This window comes from Bacillus rossius, chromosome 11 (assembly GCF_032445375.1).
Source record: "Bacillus rossius redtenbacheri isolate Brsri chromosome 11, Brsri_v3, whole genome shotgun sequence".
In the NCBI taxonomy this organism is placed as follows: Eukaryota; Metazoa; Arthropoda; class Insecta; order Phasmatodea; family Bacillidae; genus Bacillus; species Bacillus rossius.
The window spans coordinates 53,015,243-53,031,238 of record NC_086338.1 but is presented as its reverse complement, the minus strand read 5'-3'; the positions used below and the strand labels follow the sequence as shown (position 1 = coordinate 53,031,238).

Genomic DNA, 15,996 nt, shown 5'->3' with positions numbered 1-15,996 from the left:
TGAAAACGACATTACACTGATTGCAATCAACATCAACCTCACACTCGAGGTTCGAGAATAACATAACCTCTGGAAACAACGATCACCTTCAATCTTTACTAATGGGTTGCCAGCCTCGATAGTTTCCATGGTAGATATAGGCTCAGGTAAATTTGTATTAACTGGGTAGTGCAGAAACTACATAGGTAACTCTTCTACTTATGATTAGAGACAGGAAAAAAATTCGCAGATTCATTCGGTGATAGACTAGAATTCAAATACATATAGCCTACGTCTCTGATGATTTTGCTATTGGCTTACTGTTCATCTGGACGAATCTCAACCAGTTATATAAAACCTCAATCAAAGAAGGATCGAATCACAGACAAACCAGCCGAGACGACTCACAAGTCGGCAGCCAATGAACTTGCGGTATTTGCCCGAGTGTACAGGGGAATGTGCAGTCTATCCTGAAGGCCATCGAAACCGCGAAATTTTCCGGCTCATACCTACTTATGATGTACCTGCAATAAGTGTTGATTTTCATGACCATCTATAGCTCCAAGTAGGGACCAGAAAAATTCGCGGTTTCCATGGTCTTCAGGATAGACTGCACATTCCCCTGTACACTCGGGCAAATAACGCAAGTTCATTGGCTGCTGACTTGTGAGTCGTCTCATCTGGTTCGTCTGTAATTCGATCCTTCTTTGGTTGAGGGTTTATAATTGGCTGAGAATCGTCCAGATGAACAGTAAGCCAATAGCCACATCATCTAAAAGTTATAGTGTATTTGAATTCTAGTCTGTTTCCGAAGCAATTCGCGAATTTTTCCGGTCTCTAGCTCCAAGTTATGAAAATGACTGGTTTTCCTTTTGTTTCAACCTGAGCGCTTGCACGTACAAGTTCCCGCCCAAAGCAGCCAAAATAGTGACTTATGTTGTTTCTGAAAGAACAGATTCAATTGTTTTATTTAAGAGCGTGAGACATAATTTACATCATCGTCAAGTAGGAACACAAACAAGCACATAAAAGAGTAAATACAAACTACTTAAGTTACTACTTCAACTGCCACAGACACGATAACTAACATAACATAAATATAATAAAAATACTTTATTTTAAGAAGGTCCTAAAGTAATATTAAAATGGACTAAACGCCCAGGAACATAATAGTGTATTAATTCCGAACAAATTTATGATTTGGCAACACAGTATTTTTTATAGATAGGCTAAATGGTATTTTAGAGACCTAATACGAAACTAGGCCAGTCATAGATGAGGGTGGGATTTATGTTAAGTTTACTTTCTGAGCTGGAGAGCACAGGAAAATCATCTTAATGTTTATTTACTAGTCATTTTAAACAATATTCATCAACCTAAATATTTAAATTAATTTTAATACATTTTAATTTATTTTATTTATGGTTAATACAGTGTGTAAATTTTACTAAAGGGCTTCTCATATTTATTTAATTTTACATTAGGCCTACCTGCTGAACTGGGCAGAATCGAAGACAAAATTACTATGGCATTACATCAAGTAAACGAACAATAATAACTTACCGAAATAATTTTTTAAGGTCTATCCCTTAAAAAAACACGAATTTGTTTATGTTTTCATTAACGTAGAGTCCAATACACGCTGTTTAAATATCTAATTAAAAATACCTATCAATAATTAGCCTATTGACTGTTAATTTAATTAAATTACGCATATAGGCCTATTTTGAATTATTGCATTTGAAACATAGGTAGGCCTATGTATCTAATAATAGTTTAAGAATTAGAGCTAGTCTTTCAGTAGGCCTACTCGTCAGTGATGTGGAAAGATCGAACCCCTGTAACGAGCAAATTTATATGTTCTAATGTTGCAAATAAACTTATACTTAATAGTGTAGAAGTTCACGTAAAATTATTTAAAATAATGCCGAGCGTGATAATATGCGAATTTTTTTTTGTTTTCAAATACATTTATTGACGCGTATCACTCGTAGTTTCCGCAACCGCCGCTAAGATATACGCTCCCGGAGCCGCTACGTCGACTATCGAAACTTTCGATTTGCAGAAACGGTCCGATAAAAGAGAAGATAACTTAAAAAAAATTAATAAGTAATTTTATTAAAATACTGACCATCTTGTTAAAAATTCATTAAACAGTTTTTTTTACTATAATGTTTAACATTTGGCTTTGTGAACGTTGGATTCGCGCCATCCGCCGTCGCGGTTACACACTTCCGTTCCATTCACGGGATGACTCGACTGCCGGATGTCACACACCGCCAGGCGCGGACCAGGCGGCCAACCCCCGCGCGGCCGGCGCATGCGCAGTTGTTGCGCGCGCCGCGACGCGCCGTAATCACAGTTAATTGCGCCGGTGTCGCCCCGCTCGTAGCGCGCGAGGAGCAGGGTGTGGAGGGGAGGGAGAGGAGAGGGGAGGGGCCGGGCTGGCCCCGCCCCGCCGCGCGGCGGGGGAACAGGAGTCGCGCCGCGCGCCCCGCCCACCGCCGGGGTCCCCGCGCGCCGGCTCCGCTCCCCCCGCCGCCGCGCCGCGCGGGCAGGCGGGAGAGGGGACCCGCGGCGGGAAGATGGAGGGCGGGCAGTGGTCTGCCGGCGGCCGAGCGGTGCGGTTGTCGCGGCCGAGCGAGATGCGCCCGTGAAGAGCCATGAGCGCCGACGAGGCCCCCGACGTGGAGGTGTCGGTGGTGAGCAGCCCCGAGACGAGCCGCTGCTCCAGCCCCGCCCCCGCCTCGCCGCCCACCAAGTCGCCGCTCTACACGTCCTTCTCCATCTCGAGCATCCTGGGGCGCGCCGGCCCCCAGCGCAGGCCGCCGCCGCCGCCGGAGGCCGGGCCCTGCGCCGACCCCGCCATGCTGTCCAGGTGAGCCGCCTCCCGCCGCCTCCCGCCGCCTCCTGCCGCCTCCTGCCACCGCGACTAACCATCAGGGACAGGAAAAATTCGCGAATTCATTCGGCGATAGGCTAAAATTCAAATACATATACCTCTTAGATGATTTTGCCGTTGGCTTACTGTTCATCTAGACGAATCTCAACCAATTAAAAACTCTCAACCGAAGAAGGATCGAATCAAGGACAAAAACAGCCGAGACGACTTACAAGTCGGCAGCCATAATGAACTTGCGTTATTTGCCCGAGTGTGCAAGGGGAATGTGCAGTCTATCCTGAAGGCCGTCTAAACCGCGAATTTTTCCGGTCCCTGGTGATCCGATGCTTCTTACGTTGAGGGTCGTTCATGGGCTCACAGTCCTTTCAGGCAAACTGTGTTCCAATCACTGTTGCGGCAACAAGTTACACGCGCTTGGATTCTAGCCTATCGCGAAATGAAAACCGCCGAATTTTTTCCTGTCTTTATGCCAGTTGTTATTGCCTACGTGTGTACAATTGCTCGGAATAGGGACCACAAAAATTTCTAGCTTTCGAAGGTCTTCAGGATAGACTGCACATTCCCTCTGTACACTCGGGCCAAATAACGCAAGTTCATTGGCTGCCGACTTGTGAGTTGTCTCAGCTGTTTTTTTTTGTCCGTGATTCGATCCTTCTTTGGTTGAGAGTTTTATAACTGGTTGAGATTCGTCAAGATGAACCATAAGCCAATAGCAAAATTATCTAAAAGTTATATGCATTTGAAGTCTAGCCTATCGCCGAACGAATTCACGAATTTTTCCGGTACCTAGCTCAGAAATTTCTTGGTCACCTCAATAACCTGCATATTAACAGTTCGCATTTATTAAAAATATATTTTTTGTGACTAAGATACAATTTTCTGTAAGTTTAATTCATTAAATAAACCTTCGAAAAATAACAGCGATAATTAGTGTTTAGAAGTGCCTGGTAATCGTTATCGATAAAACTTAATAATAAGTATATATTAGTCTTTATTAAGCTACTAAACGATTTCGTCGTTATAATAATTAAGAGGGATAATAGGATTGAAATAAATTTAATATTTAAAAACCGTACACACATATTATAGCTATAGGTATGCATTTCCTGGAATTTTAACTCGTTGCAACCAGATGTGCCATGAGGAAATACAAAACAGTTTTGTAACTGCCTCAAAATGTTTTTACTATTAGAAAGCCTACCAAATATATTGTTGAAACAACACAATATTATATAGACACAACAAAAATTATTAGTGACAACTAACTTTTTCTGACGAATTGTTGATAATGTAATTATGCCTGATTATATCCCTAATAGGAAACTTAAAGTTTCAATATATTCATTGTTGGTGGAGAATAATCGTTTCATTAGTAAAGTGGCTGAATCTAGGTGATAAGTAGTACATTGATTTATGAGTGAAAATAGCTCCTTTATAATGGTCTTAAAATTCATTATATGTAGAGACCGGAAAAATTCGCAGATTCAATCGGCGATAGGCTAGAATACAAATACATATACCTGTATAATGATTTTGCTATTGGCTTACTGTTCATCTGGACGAATCTGAACCAATTAAAAAAAACTCTCAACCGAATAAGGATCGAATCACAGACAAACCAGATGAGACGACTTACAATTCAGCAGCCAATGAACTTGCGTTATTTGCCCGAGTGTACAGGGGAATGTGCAGTCTATCCTGAAGGCCATCGAAACCGCGAATTTTTCCGGTCCCTAATTATATGATATAATGTGTAGATACAGTAAAAAAAAAATAATTTTGCTGTCGCCAAACAATATTTGGTAGTGTAGGGGCCTATATTGTAGGCAACAAAATTATTTTGTGGGAGTTAAATAATAACTTTTTTTTTCTGTGTGTGGAGGTAGGCTTCATCAATTAGATAGGTACATATAGCAATTTCGGATTTTAACGTATTTAATGAACTCAATTTGTAATCTTTCGATAGCGAAATTGGATTATTCGTAAAATTCCCCACAGAAAGACGATATAAGCCTACGCCGACAATTTTGCAGTTTTATACGTTTATGGAATATCCAAGCTCATTGGTTAGTGTTTGCTTGAAAATGTTGTGAATGATAATTCACAGTTGAATAAAATAAGATAATGAGCAGGGCTTTCAAAATAATTGAAAAGGAAAGGAACCACCTAATCTCACAAATACGCGATTTAATTCAGCAATAGGGGTAGTAAAAAAATTAGTTTCATTCAATAATTTGATATTTCTGCTCACAGTTTTCAATAAATTCATGATAGCCTATAAGTAAGGTTAGTTTTTTATAGATTATATTGTCAATTTAAAAAGTTTTGATTAATTGGTTCTGAAAAACGTAAAGGCAAATATTTATAGCCTATTATAAATATAGCATGAATAAAAATCATGAAATCGCGTACCATTCAGCTTTGTCGTACAAATCTTTATTTATAGGCCTATATAATTCATAAATCGATTTTCACAAAATCCTAAACACATTTTTTTCCAGATATTTTTCAAATTTATTTATTAATTGATTTATAAATTATGTCCTAAAATTTTTATCTATATTTTTTACATTATACATTCGTGAATAGTGGCGAAATCCTGGACATTAATATATTATTATTAGAGACATGCAAAATTCGCGGATTCATTTCGCGATAGGCTAGCATAAAAGCAACTATACCTTCGTACCGCTTCTGCGATTGGCCCACATTTTAACCGGGGAACTGTGAGCCAATGGGAAACACTAAACCATGAAAGTGCCGAATTACGGACAGCCTAGTTGAGACGTCTCACGCGTCAGTAGCCAATGAACAGGTGTCATTTCCGCGAGTATTTGAAGGACTGTGGAGTCTATCCTAGAGGTCAATGAATCCGCGAATTTTGCAGGTCTCTAATTATTATTAATATAAGATTTAATCTTTCCAACTGATAAGTAAGTTATGTTATCTGTCGGTCAATGGTATAGTCGTCGTTCATTTTGAAAAAGCGTAGCTGATGTGTAGGCCTACCAATCAGAAACGACAACGTCCAAAAATATATCAATTTATTAACGTAATTTTTAAATTATGTTTGAATGATAACACTTGACTTAACATCATGACCTCACGCCCTTTCTTGTCAGCAATTTTAGAATAGTCTTTTTGTGGGGAAAATGTTACGATGTCGTCATCGTAGTTTTTTGTGGGCTAATCATTTGTAATGAAACGTTCTTTACACAATAAATAAAATTATGATTTTTAGTGATTTCCTCGATATATATTATTTAACCATACCTATGTAATATATATTTTTCACGCATTGGCCCACACGCCTAATACTTTTTTTTAAGCAAATGTAGCCTACTATTTTTTAGTTTGTCTGCAAGCACAAATTTTATTTCTTTGGTAGCTTTTTGTCTGTACAAGAACGCAGTTTTATAATTACTGACTGAATCACGTTCAATTCGTTTCAATGTTTCACCAAACACGAGAGTCTAATTATTGTGCCAACACAGTAAAATATTTTTTTTTACTTTTATGTTTATCTGATACACATTTTTATAAACTTTTCACGTTCTAGCTAAGCAATACTGTAGTTTCATCTGTGATACTACAAACAACGGTGTTATAATTTTAAGTTAACGGAAATCAGCTCATGTAAGTTGATGGTAGACTGTGATGTATACTAATAGTAGCTATATGAATAATTATGACTGAAAACTTCGTCTTTATAGTGTCACATATTGTGTTTTTATATACTTACTCTTAAGCAGGATTTGAAAAAAAAACATGAGTTAAAGATCTGCTAAAAATACCTATACATAACTGTAACTAAACAGACAAAGCTTTACATAGGTAATCTATTGACCAGCTTTTACGCTGAACAGAAATTTGTTTAATACGACGCTACTCAAATACTTAAAACAGTTCATTTAATGTTATGGGATCCAGGTTTATTGTATGTAAGATGATATGCAAAAGAAAATATTTTGTGAATATAGGTAGGCCCTACTTAACAAATTAACTGTACAATTTATGAGGTGTAACGTCTTAGCTCTCGGTAGGCCTATACGGCGTTTGTAGAGACCGGAAAAATTCGCAGATTCATTCGGCGATAGGCTAGAATTCTAAAACATATACCTTTTAGATGATTTTGCTATTGGCTTACTGTTCATCTGGACGAATCTCAACCAATTATAAATCCTCAACCAAAGAAGGATCGAATCACAGACAAAACTAACTGAGACGACTCACAAGTCGGCAGCCAATGAACTTGCGTTATTTGCCCGAGTGTACAGGGGAATGTGCAGTCTATCCTGAAGGCCATCGGAACCGCGAATTTTTCCTGTCCCTAGGCATTTGCTAGGAGTAATTTCGTGAAATTGGAACGGAAGTCGACGAAGGGAAATTTGGAACAAAGATGGCGGACCCACGTGTAGCAACATAAATACATATATGGTCATTCTTATAAAAAAGGGGTAGATACAAACATATTTTTCTGTACCAATTGAAACTTTATGATAGTGAAACAACCCTGGCATTTATTCGATAAACTAAAATAATCATAGTACAAGGTAATACCAAGGTTTTAAAAAGTTCTGATAGCACTTGTTAAATCTCAAGGGACATAGTTCACATCTTACTTTTTTTTTAATATTATTAATATATAATAATAATGTTTAGGGGCACGCAGATTTCGCGAAAAGATTTCGAGACTCAATGAAAGTTAAAACACTGTAGCACCGTTTGTGTTTCGTGATTGGGTGAGTTTCTCCCAGGTACGTGACGACTCTAAAACACCAATCACAGTGATTCATTGCGAAAGCAAATTGCGTCCTCAGTGGCTCGGTCAAACAAGGCAACGACTTCTCTCACAGACGGCCGCCAATCACAAGTAAGAAACCACAGGTGCGGGTATACCTTGTTGCAGTCTAATAAGTGTTTATATCTTTTCGCGAAAAGTTCCTGCCCCTAATAATGTTGAATCAGCTCAGTAAGGTTAAGGATTGTTTGTAGGAAGTGTTAATTTCGTTTAAGCAACGATAAATATAAATAAATACTGTACTCAGTGGTATAAAATATGTTTAAAAATGTTTCAGATTAATTCTGTCTTAATTTATATTTTTATTAAAACGTTTTGTTCGAAAAAAATAATTAAAAGTTAGCGCCACGTTCGTAATGCCCTAGAGAACCAAAAAAAAAAGTTAAATAGCCTATCTTTGCCGCTATGTTCGTCCCACCATAATTTTCCTAGCTAATAAATTATAGGTATTTTTAAAGTTGCTTTTATTTTTGGTTATGACTATTCAAGTAGCTTGGCTTCTGGGTTGTAGCCGTGTCCTTGGCGAATGATTCACCGACGTTTCGGTCGACATTGCAGTCGCCATCATCAGGGAGCAGTTACCCACCAGTATGATACTGCTCCCTGATGATGGCGACTGCAATGTCGACCGAAACGTCGGTGAATCATTCGCCAAGGACACGGCTACAACCCAGAAGCCAAGCTATGTACTTCAGACAATTGCCGTGAAAGCCTGCGAACATTAGGCCTATATGACTATTCAAGTATTCCATGATAGTTGCGCTGCCATAAAGACTCCAATACGCTTAGTACATCCACCGATATTCGTGAAACATGCACGGATGCATGTTGCCACATGTGGATCCGCCATGTTGACGACTTAAGCTCGTAGCCACAGCAGTTCTTTTACATGCAAGCACATTGGATTTCCAACCTGTCAAACTACCGTTGTGTAATGTGCACTTATTCCATTGCTAGGGACCGGAAAAATTTGCGAATTCAATTACCTATAGGATAGACTCCAAGATCCTCTATGCACTCGGACAAATTACATTTGCTCATTGGCTACTGACTCGTGACAACTATTAACTAGAATGTTTTTGATTCGATACTTCTTTCGTTGAGGATTATTCATTGGCTCTGATTCCTTCAGACAACCGGTGGTCCAATTACTGAAGCTGCAAAAGGTTAAATACGTTTGGATTCTAGCATATCGCGAAATGAAAACGCGAATTTTTCCGGTCTCTATCCATTGCCTTTCTGGTGCATATTAAAGTTTCACCCTCAAAGCGCCTAAAGAAGTAAAACCTCAAAAACGAAAGAAGAGATGACAATTATTCCGTTCTAGGGGGAAATGTCACATGTTAAGCATTTAGGCATTTGTTTACGTGACGCGTTCGGTAGGCCTACTCCTGTTGTTTGTCAAGCTCTGACCAATCAATAGTGAAATCTTGTTAAACAGAATTAAAGTTAGGTTTGAAAAAGAGGAAAAGTTTTTACTGGCTTTACCCTGAACGAATACACTTCGTATATTTATCAGTCAGCATTATTTTTTTTAAGAATTCTACGTTTAATTTTGTGTCCAAGTTTCGTCAGATGTTTACACATCACTGGTGAGAACCGAAAGACTCGCTGACATTTTGTTTTATTCTTTGTAGACCAAGTTCAAAACATGCTAAATAAAAATAATACTTAAAACAAATGAAAGTATTTTCAAATCAGTGCTTTTTGATGTCGACAAATCCTAGGATGTTTAAAGTTGAAAATTAAAAAATTTGAATCATGATTAGAGACCCGTGAATTTCGCGGATTCATTACGTGCTATGCTAAAATTCAAATAATTATACCTTAGTGCTGCTTCTGTCATTGGTTCTCTGTTAATCTGGAGGACTCATAGAAATATCGAATAACAGGCCACCCAGTCGAGACGACTCACAAGTCAACAGCCAATGAACAGTTGGCATTTGCCCGAGTGTGTAGAGGATATTGGAGTCTATCCTGGAGGTCATTGAATCCGCAAAATTCACGGTTCTCTAATCATGAGTAAACAATCAAAGTAATAGCTAGAGACCGGAAAAATTCGCGGGTTCAATGACTTCCAGGATAGACTCCAATATCCTCTACACACTCGGGCAAATGCCACCTGTTCATTGGCTGCTGACTTGTGAGTCGTCTCGACTGAGTGTCTGTGATTCGACACTTCTTTGAGCGAGGGTCTCTGATTGGCCCTCAGTCCTCCAGATTAACAGTGAACCAGTGGTAGAAGCAGCGCTAAGGTATAATTATTTGAATTGTAGCATATCACGAAATGAATCCGCGAATTTTTAAGGTCTCTAGTAATAGCATGACGCTTCTTAAATTTTTAAGTTTGTAGGCATGTTTGTAAGTTTGTGAAGGGGGAAAAAATGTTTACTTTATTGGTTTTCCTGTGCCTCCAGCTATCTGTATGGCGAGATTAAAGTGTAAGCGGTAAAAACATTTAGTCTAAATTTAGGCTACTATAAAACCAAATTCAATAACTAGCGTCTACAATCCATTTTAATTTATGTTTGGTCTTGTGTGGTGACGGCAAAGTTATAGTGACAGCAAAGTTATTTTTTTTGTCAGTAAACTAAATTGCATAATAGTGATGGTTAGAAAAGGCAGCAGGTGATTGAAATATTAGTTATGCTGTTGGTATCAAATAAGAAATAGTTATGGTGAGTAAATAACCTCGTACACATTTTTAAATTTTTTGAAAAAATAAAAATAGTTGACAAAATATGCCCCCCTTCTAAAAGTACAATTTTTTGAATTGGCGAATTTACATGCAGGTGGAAAGCTTCCCAAATTTTTTTGTGCATTAGCAAATAAATTGGGCCTTGGAGAAGAAAAACCTTTTTTATCACCTAGCCTAATTGAATGTGCATCTTATCAGTTAGCACATGACTTCTGGTAGCCGTTGTTATGCCAAGAGAACTGGTTTACCTATTTCAAGCCAGCCAACTTTGCATCGCGTTAATATAGCTACGACCACGCATTCACTGTTACCAGTATAATTGCAATATTTTTGCTGTGTGACATTTTTTTTTTTTAATTTTTAAATACACTAAAACTATTTGGTGTAAATTTGCAGAAATAACTGTAACTACAAATATAATAGGCCATCAGCTCCATTCCCTTTAGATAACATTTTTCTGAATTTATGAAGGGTCTCTTGGAAATTATCTTTGGTGTCATACGAACAATACGAACACAAATATTTAAGAGATTGGGGCCTAGTTTATACTTTACTAATTAACGTTTTTTTTAAATACTTCGTACTAATTACGTTTATATATTGGTAACAGAAAACATCAACATATTCATGTGTATGTATGTAATCTTGACTAATACTAGTTGTTTTCAAATAAGGAAGTACTTTGCTATTTTTTAGAACACTCTTTTTTAAACCATTCTTGTCAAAAACTTGAGATAATATCTTCGTTTCTCCCCTTTAAAAAAATGTATGCCGAGAGACATAGTGTTCTTTCTTAAAATCATTACCTAACCTGAATAGTTTTTTAAATAGAAATATGCTAATCAAAATATATAGGCCTACACCCTTCAACAATTGAAAGCTAAACATAAGAAGGCTTTAATAAGGGATTTATTTTAAAACAAAGAAAACACGAAAATATTCTGAAATATTTCCAAAAAAAAAATTTTGGGCTCTTATTCTAAAGTGTAATCGCTGCCAAAAGTGCAGAGTGTTTATTTTTTTTATTTTAGATTTAGTTTATGACATTTAGACCATTTAATCGGAAAAAAAAAAAAGTAAAAAAACGTGTTGGTTATAACCGACCAGACTTTGTTTGCAAATAGCAGACATAGTGTAGAGTCTCAAATATGGCGATTATATTCACAACAAACCATTAAATGTATTAGAGACCTGCAAAATTCGCGGCTTCGATGGCCTTCAGGATAGAATGCACATACCCCTGTACACTCGGGCAAATAACGCAAGTTCATTGGCTGCCGAATTGTAAGTCGTCTCAGCTGGTTTTTCCGTGATTCGATCCTTCTTTGGTTGAGGGTTTATAACAGGTTGAGATTCGTCCAGATGAACAGTAAGCCAATAGCAAAATCATCTAAAAGGTATATGTGTTTGAATTCTAGCCTATCACCGAATGAATCCGCGAATTTTGCAGGTCTCTATGTATAACGTAGCATCCGTGGAAGCTGACCTTGAAGAAAATAATGACATGAAAATATGGTGAATCAGGGAAGCGATAATTTTTTTTTATGTGGCGGCAAACCTTTTATTTATTCAAACATTTATGATCAATAATAATAAAAAGGACCTATTATAATGAGTCCATCTGAGACGAACACCCCCGTTACAATATCACCCAAAAGCTTTTAACTAGCAAATAGTCTGAAAGCAAATTAATTACAGTTCATTTGTAGGGGCCGGAAAAATTCGCGGTTTCGATGGCCTTCAGGATAGACTGCACATTACCCTGTACACTCGGGCAAATAACGCTAGTTCATTGGCTGCCGACATGTAAGTCGTCTCAGCTGGTTTGTCTGTGATTCGATACTTCTTTGGTTGAGGGTTTTTTGATTGGTTGAGATTCGTCAAGATGAACAGTAAGACAATAGCAAAATCATAATAAAGGCATATGTATTTGAATTCTAGCCTATTGCCGAGTGAATATGCGAATTTTTCCAGTCTCTATTTGCGGTAATGCTAATCTTTAAGTAGGTGCTATAGCCAGGTATAATTATTGTAGTTTCAAATAAAACTTAATATTTTCTGTCTCACATTTCTATTCAATTATGCGTTGCAACTAACAAAAAAATTTTTTTTACCTATGCACTGTAGGCCTATTCAAAAATTACTAAATAATGCTGAACTATAAAATTCTTCTCCCAGTCCGTGTTCTGAATTAGTTTTTTTTCTGTGATATTATCATCAACTATTTAATAATAAAATTTGCAGGGACTTAAACTAAAGTAATTAACCGCGATTTATAAACTGACTTCATTGAACACGGATTCCTTTCTGGTGTAGAGTTCTGGTAAATTATATTCTTCTGCAACATGTTCAACTAAGTTAACGAAACGCAAATACTAACACTAAAGTGATAATCACCTAATATATTTTCCTATATCTAGAGACAGTATTTAATCTGCGTATTGAATTCACGATAGGCTGAACTCTAAAATTGTTTACTTTCGGGCTACTTCTGCGATTAGGTTAGCGATTAGGTTAGCGTTTAGATGAAACGCCCTATGAGTCTCTTGAGCTAATGACTATAGATACTGAAATTTCGCCCTTAATTTAGTCGCAAGTTGACATGCAAACCTTCACACTCTCACACTGCGTTCATGATTGGACCTCATTTATTTGTACACGCCCCTCTACGACTGTGTGCCAGAAATTTTCAGTCGCACCTGTGTTTCCGTACCATGTGCGTCTCTGCCTGAGGACGGGAGCAGATAGCAGTTCCCGAAACGTCGCTTGTTTCTGTTTAGGTAAAACTATTGTATTTTTTTTTTGTCTTTTCGTTTTGTCGTGTTTTTGTCTCGTTTCAACTGTTGTGCTGAATTATTTTGGTTTCAATATTTTTGTGTTGTTATCATTTGTGTGTTTTTTTGTTCACTTAGTACTCTTTTCTTTGTTTGTTGACCATATTTCTGTTTCGGAATATTTTGTGGTGTTTATATTCTTGTTGACAACAGCAATTGTTTGCTTAATTTTGTGTGTTTTTTGTCTTTCTTGTGTATTTTTATTTATTTTATTTATTAGTTTTTCTTCAACAGAAAACGTTCTTAGCAATGGCGTATGTCCAAAAACTTACATCAAGTCAGAAATTTTCAGTTAGGACAGAAGTGAGCGAATAAGCTAGTGCCGATTAACAAGGATAAAAATGTTCTCACTAAGAAATCAACCAATGGGAAAGCATTCACGGGTTTACCACACCTATATCTTTATACACTGAGGTCAGACGAATCTGAGAAATTTCCGTGTCTCTACTAAAGACAAACTGAAATTTAAGTACCCAGTCTTGTGCAAAACTGCCATGACTTCTCATGCAGTTCATAGCAAATGAATAGAGATCGTTGACCCGAGTATGCGTAGCAGTATAGAGTCTAGCCTACAGGTCATTGAAAACGCAATTTTTTTTTAGTTCCTTCCCGTATTTAGCAATAAATAAAATTATCCGTGTTAGTAATAAAAATATATTTGTAATTCATTCTAAAAATTTTTACTTGATTAAATGATTTTTTACACATGAATATTATAATTAAATAAATTAACACAATCCAAAACGAAAATCTTAATTTAAGTAATAAACACTTCATCGTCACTTAACACTGCATCGCGCCGAGTGAATATTTTCTGTAAATTACTCTTTTGGCCTTTCCGTTCTAACGCTTCTTCCTATTGACTACATGAGTGAGCCTAGCTCAGTTGAAACAGCACTGTCTTGAATCATTAACAACTAAAATAATTGTACGAAATGACATAAATTTTATTGCGGGATAATTTGAATACAATGACAGCAACTGTCAGGAAGAAGAAAGCAAGCGAGGGTATCATTAGCTTATAACGGCTAATTAAAAATGCAACCTTTTTTAAAACTAAAAAAATATATATTAAAATTTTAAGTCCCAACCCTTACATATTCTTCTGTATCGTGGAAGCAATAATTATTTATTTTATGCTCAGTTACACAGTATAATTTCTTTAAATATTATCTTATAAATATTATTCTTTGGAATCTACTTATTCCATTTTTTTGTAGCACAGTGATAGTATAGTAAATTGTACATCACGATCAATGTTTCATATGAAACTGACGCTAGTGTTTTCTCCCCATGTTTATGGTGAATGGTGAAAAATGGCTAAAGATAAAACTCTGATTTTTTTTTTGCATGCCGTGGCAGGAGTTTGGAAAATTTATAGTTCCTCTTTACTTGAGTCCGTCGTTAATTTTATTTTGTAACTAGTTGTCCGCAAAGAAATGTTTATAAAATCGACTTACATAGAAAGAAGTATTTTCTACCTTGTAGGCCTAAAGGGAAAATTATAACTCAAAGATAATCCTATATTTCTGCACTAGGCCAACAAAGATTTCACTTTTCAGTTCCAAATACTATCTTTCCGAAGAAAAATTGAAATGGTAAATAGAAAGCCCGCGAGTTAAAGACTATAATTTGAGTGTGCGATAACAAGGGGCCTTTGGCAAACAACCCTTGATCTACCTTATCATCACGATCTCAGATCTGAAGAGGCGAGGTTTTTTTTATCTCCTCAGTTGTTTGCTTTGCGGTTACGTTAGACCTTTACGTTTGGAGGGAAGAAAGTATCGTATCTTCGGTTGCTACCTATTCAGCTTTGTTTGTGCCGAGAGGAAATCAATTCGCCCAGACTAGACTAACCATGCGTCAAAGCAATATATATTAGTATCGGTCATTCTTAGAAAATTAATTTCCCCGAAACTTGAGGTTAGTTTTAATAACGTTGGCAGGCTTCGGCGGCCAACTGCTTCCCTGAAGATAGCGACAGCAAATTTGACCGAAAAAACTGAATGCTATCTTTCAATGTAACGTAGCAAAAACTCACAAGATAAACTAATGGATTTACATGTTTTTAGATACAGCAACTATGAAAAGAAAATATCTCTAGTATAGAGAAGAAGATCATGTTTTGTGAGTCTTAACTTATATGATTAAAGAAAAAAATCACCGCCGTTAAAAATTTTTATTACCAGTGAAAACGAAATTATTTTGCAATTGATACAAGAGTGATTGTATGAACGCCATACAAATTGATTAAGTTGAAATATCAAAATATAGGCTATTTGTTGTTAACCCAAATAATCTGGGAAGAATATATTTTAATGAAATACCTTGCAAAGACCACAAAATATAAGTCACAGTTAAAACAAAGATTTTAATTTCTCAATACAATAGGCACATTGGCCGTCAAAGAAGATGTCAATTTTTTTTCGTATATCGTACCAATAGCTAACTTGCTTTTAAAAACTTTGACTAAAGTTTTATTCAACGAATGTTTCACATAAAACCTAACAAGCATACACATAAGCTATAAAATTCTGACTATGTGAATGAATCACACACAAAAAATACGGAAAATAAAACTATGTACGAAAAATATTTAACTTACTAAGTAATTATTTTAAAAGTCGTTTAGCTAGTATTTAAAGGGCTCAAATATTATAGACAGCTACTTCATAAATAATGTCAGTTTTATGTGTTATTTATATTTAACGCCAGGCTGCATGAAGCATTTTTATGGCAAATATTTAAAACAACAATTCAAAGTTGAAACAGCAAAAATCAA

The 15,996-nt window shown here is 36.6% G+C and overlaps 1 protein-coding gene across 1 annotated transcript in view; it reads left to right on the top strand.

The window, feature by feature from the left end:
- The first annotated feature begins 2,642 nt into the window (after nt 1-2,642).
- LOC134536474 (homeobox protein HMX3-like) overlaps nt 2,643-15,996 on the top strand; it is a 52,320-nt gene continuing 38,966 nt past the window's right edge. The window contains exon 1 of the mRNA XM_063376194.1: nt 2,643-2,857. Within this exon, the coding sequence (XP_063232264.1) occupies nt 2,643-2,857 (215 nt within the window). The remainder of the gene's footprint in view (nt 2,858-15,996) is intronic.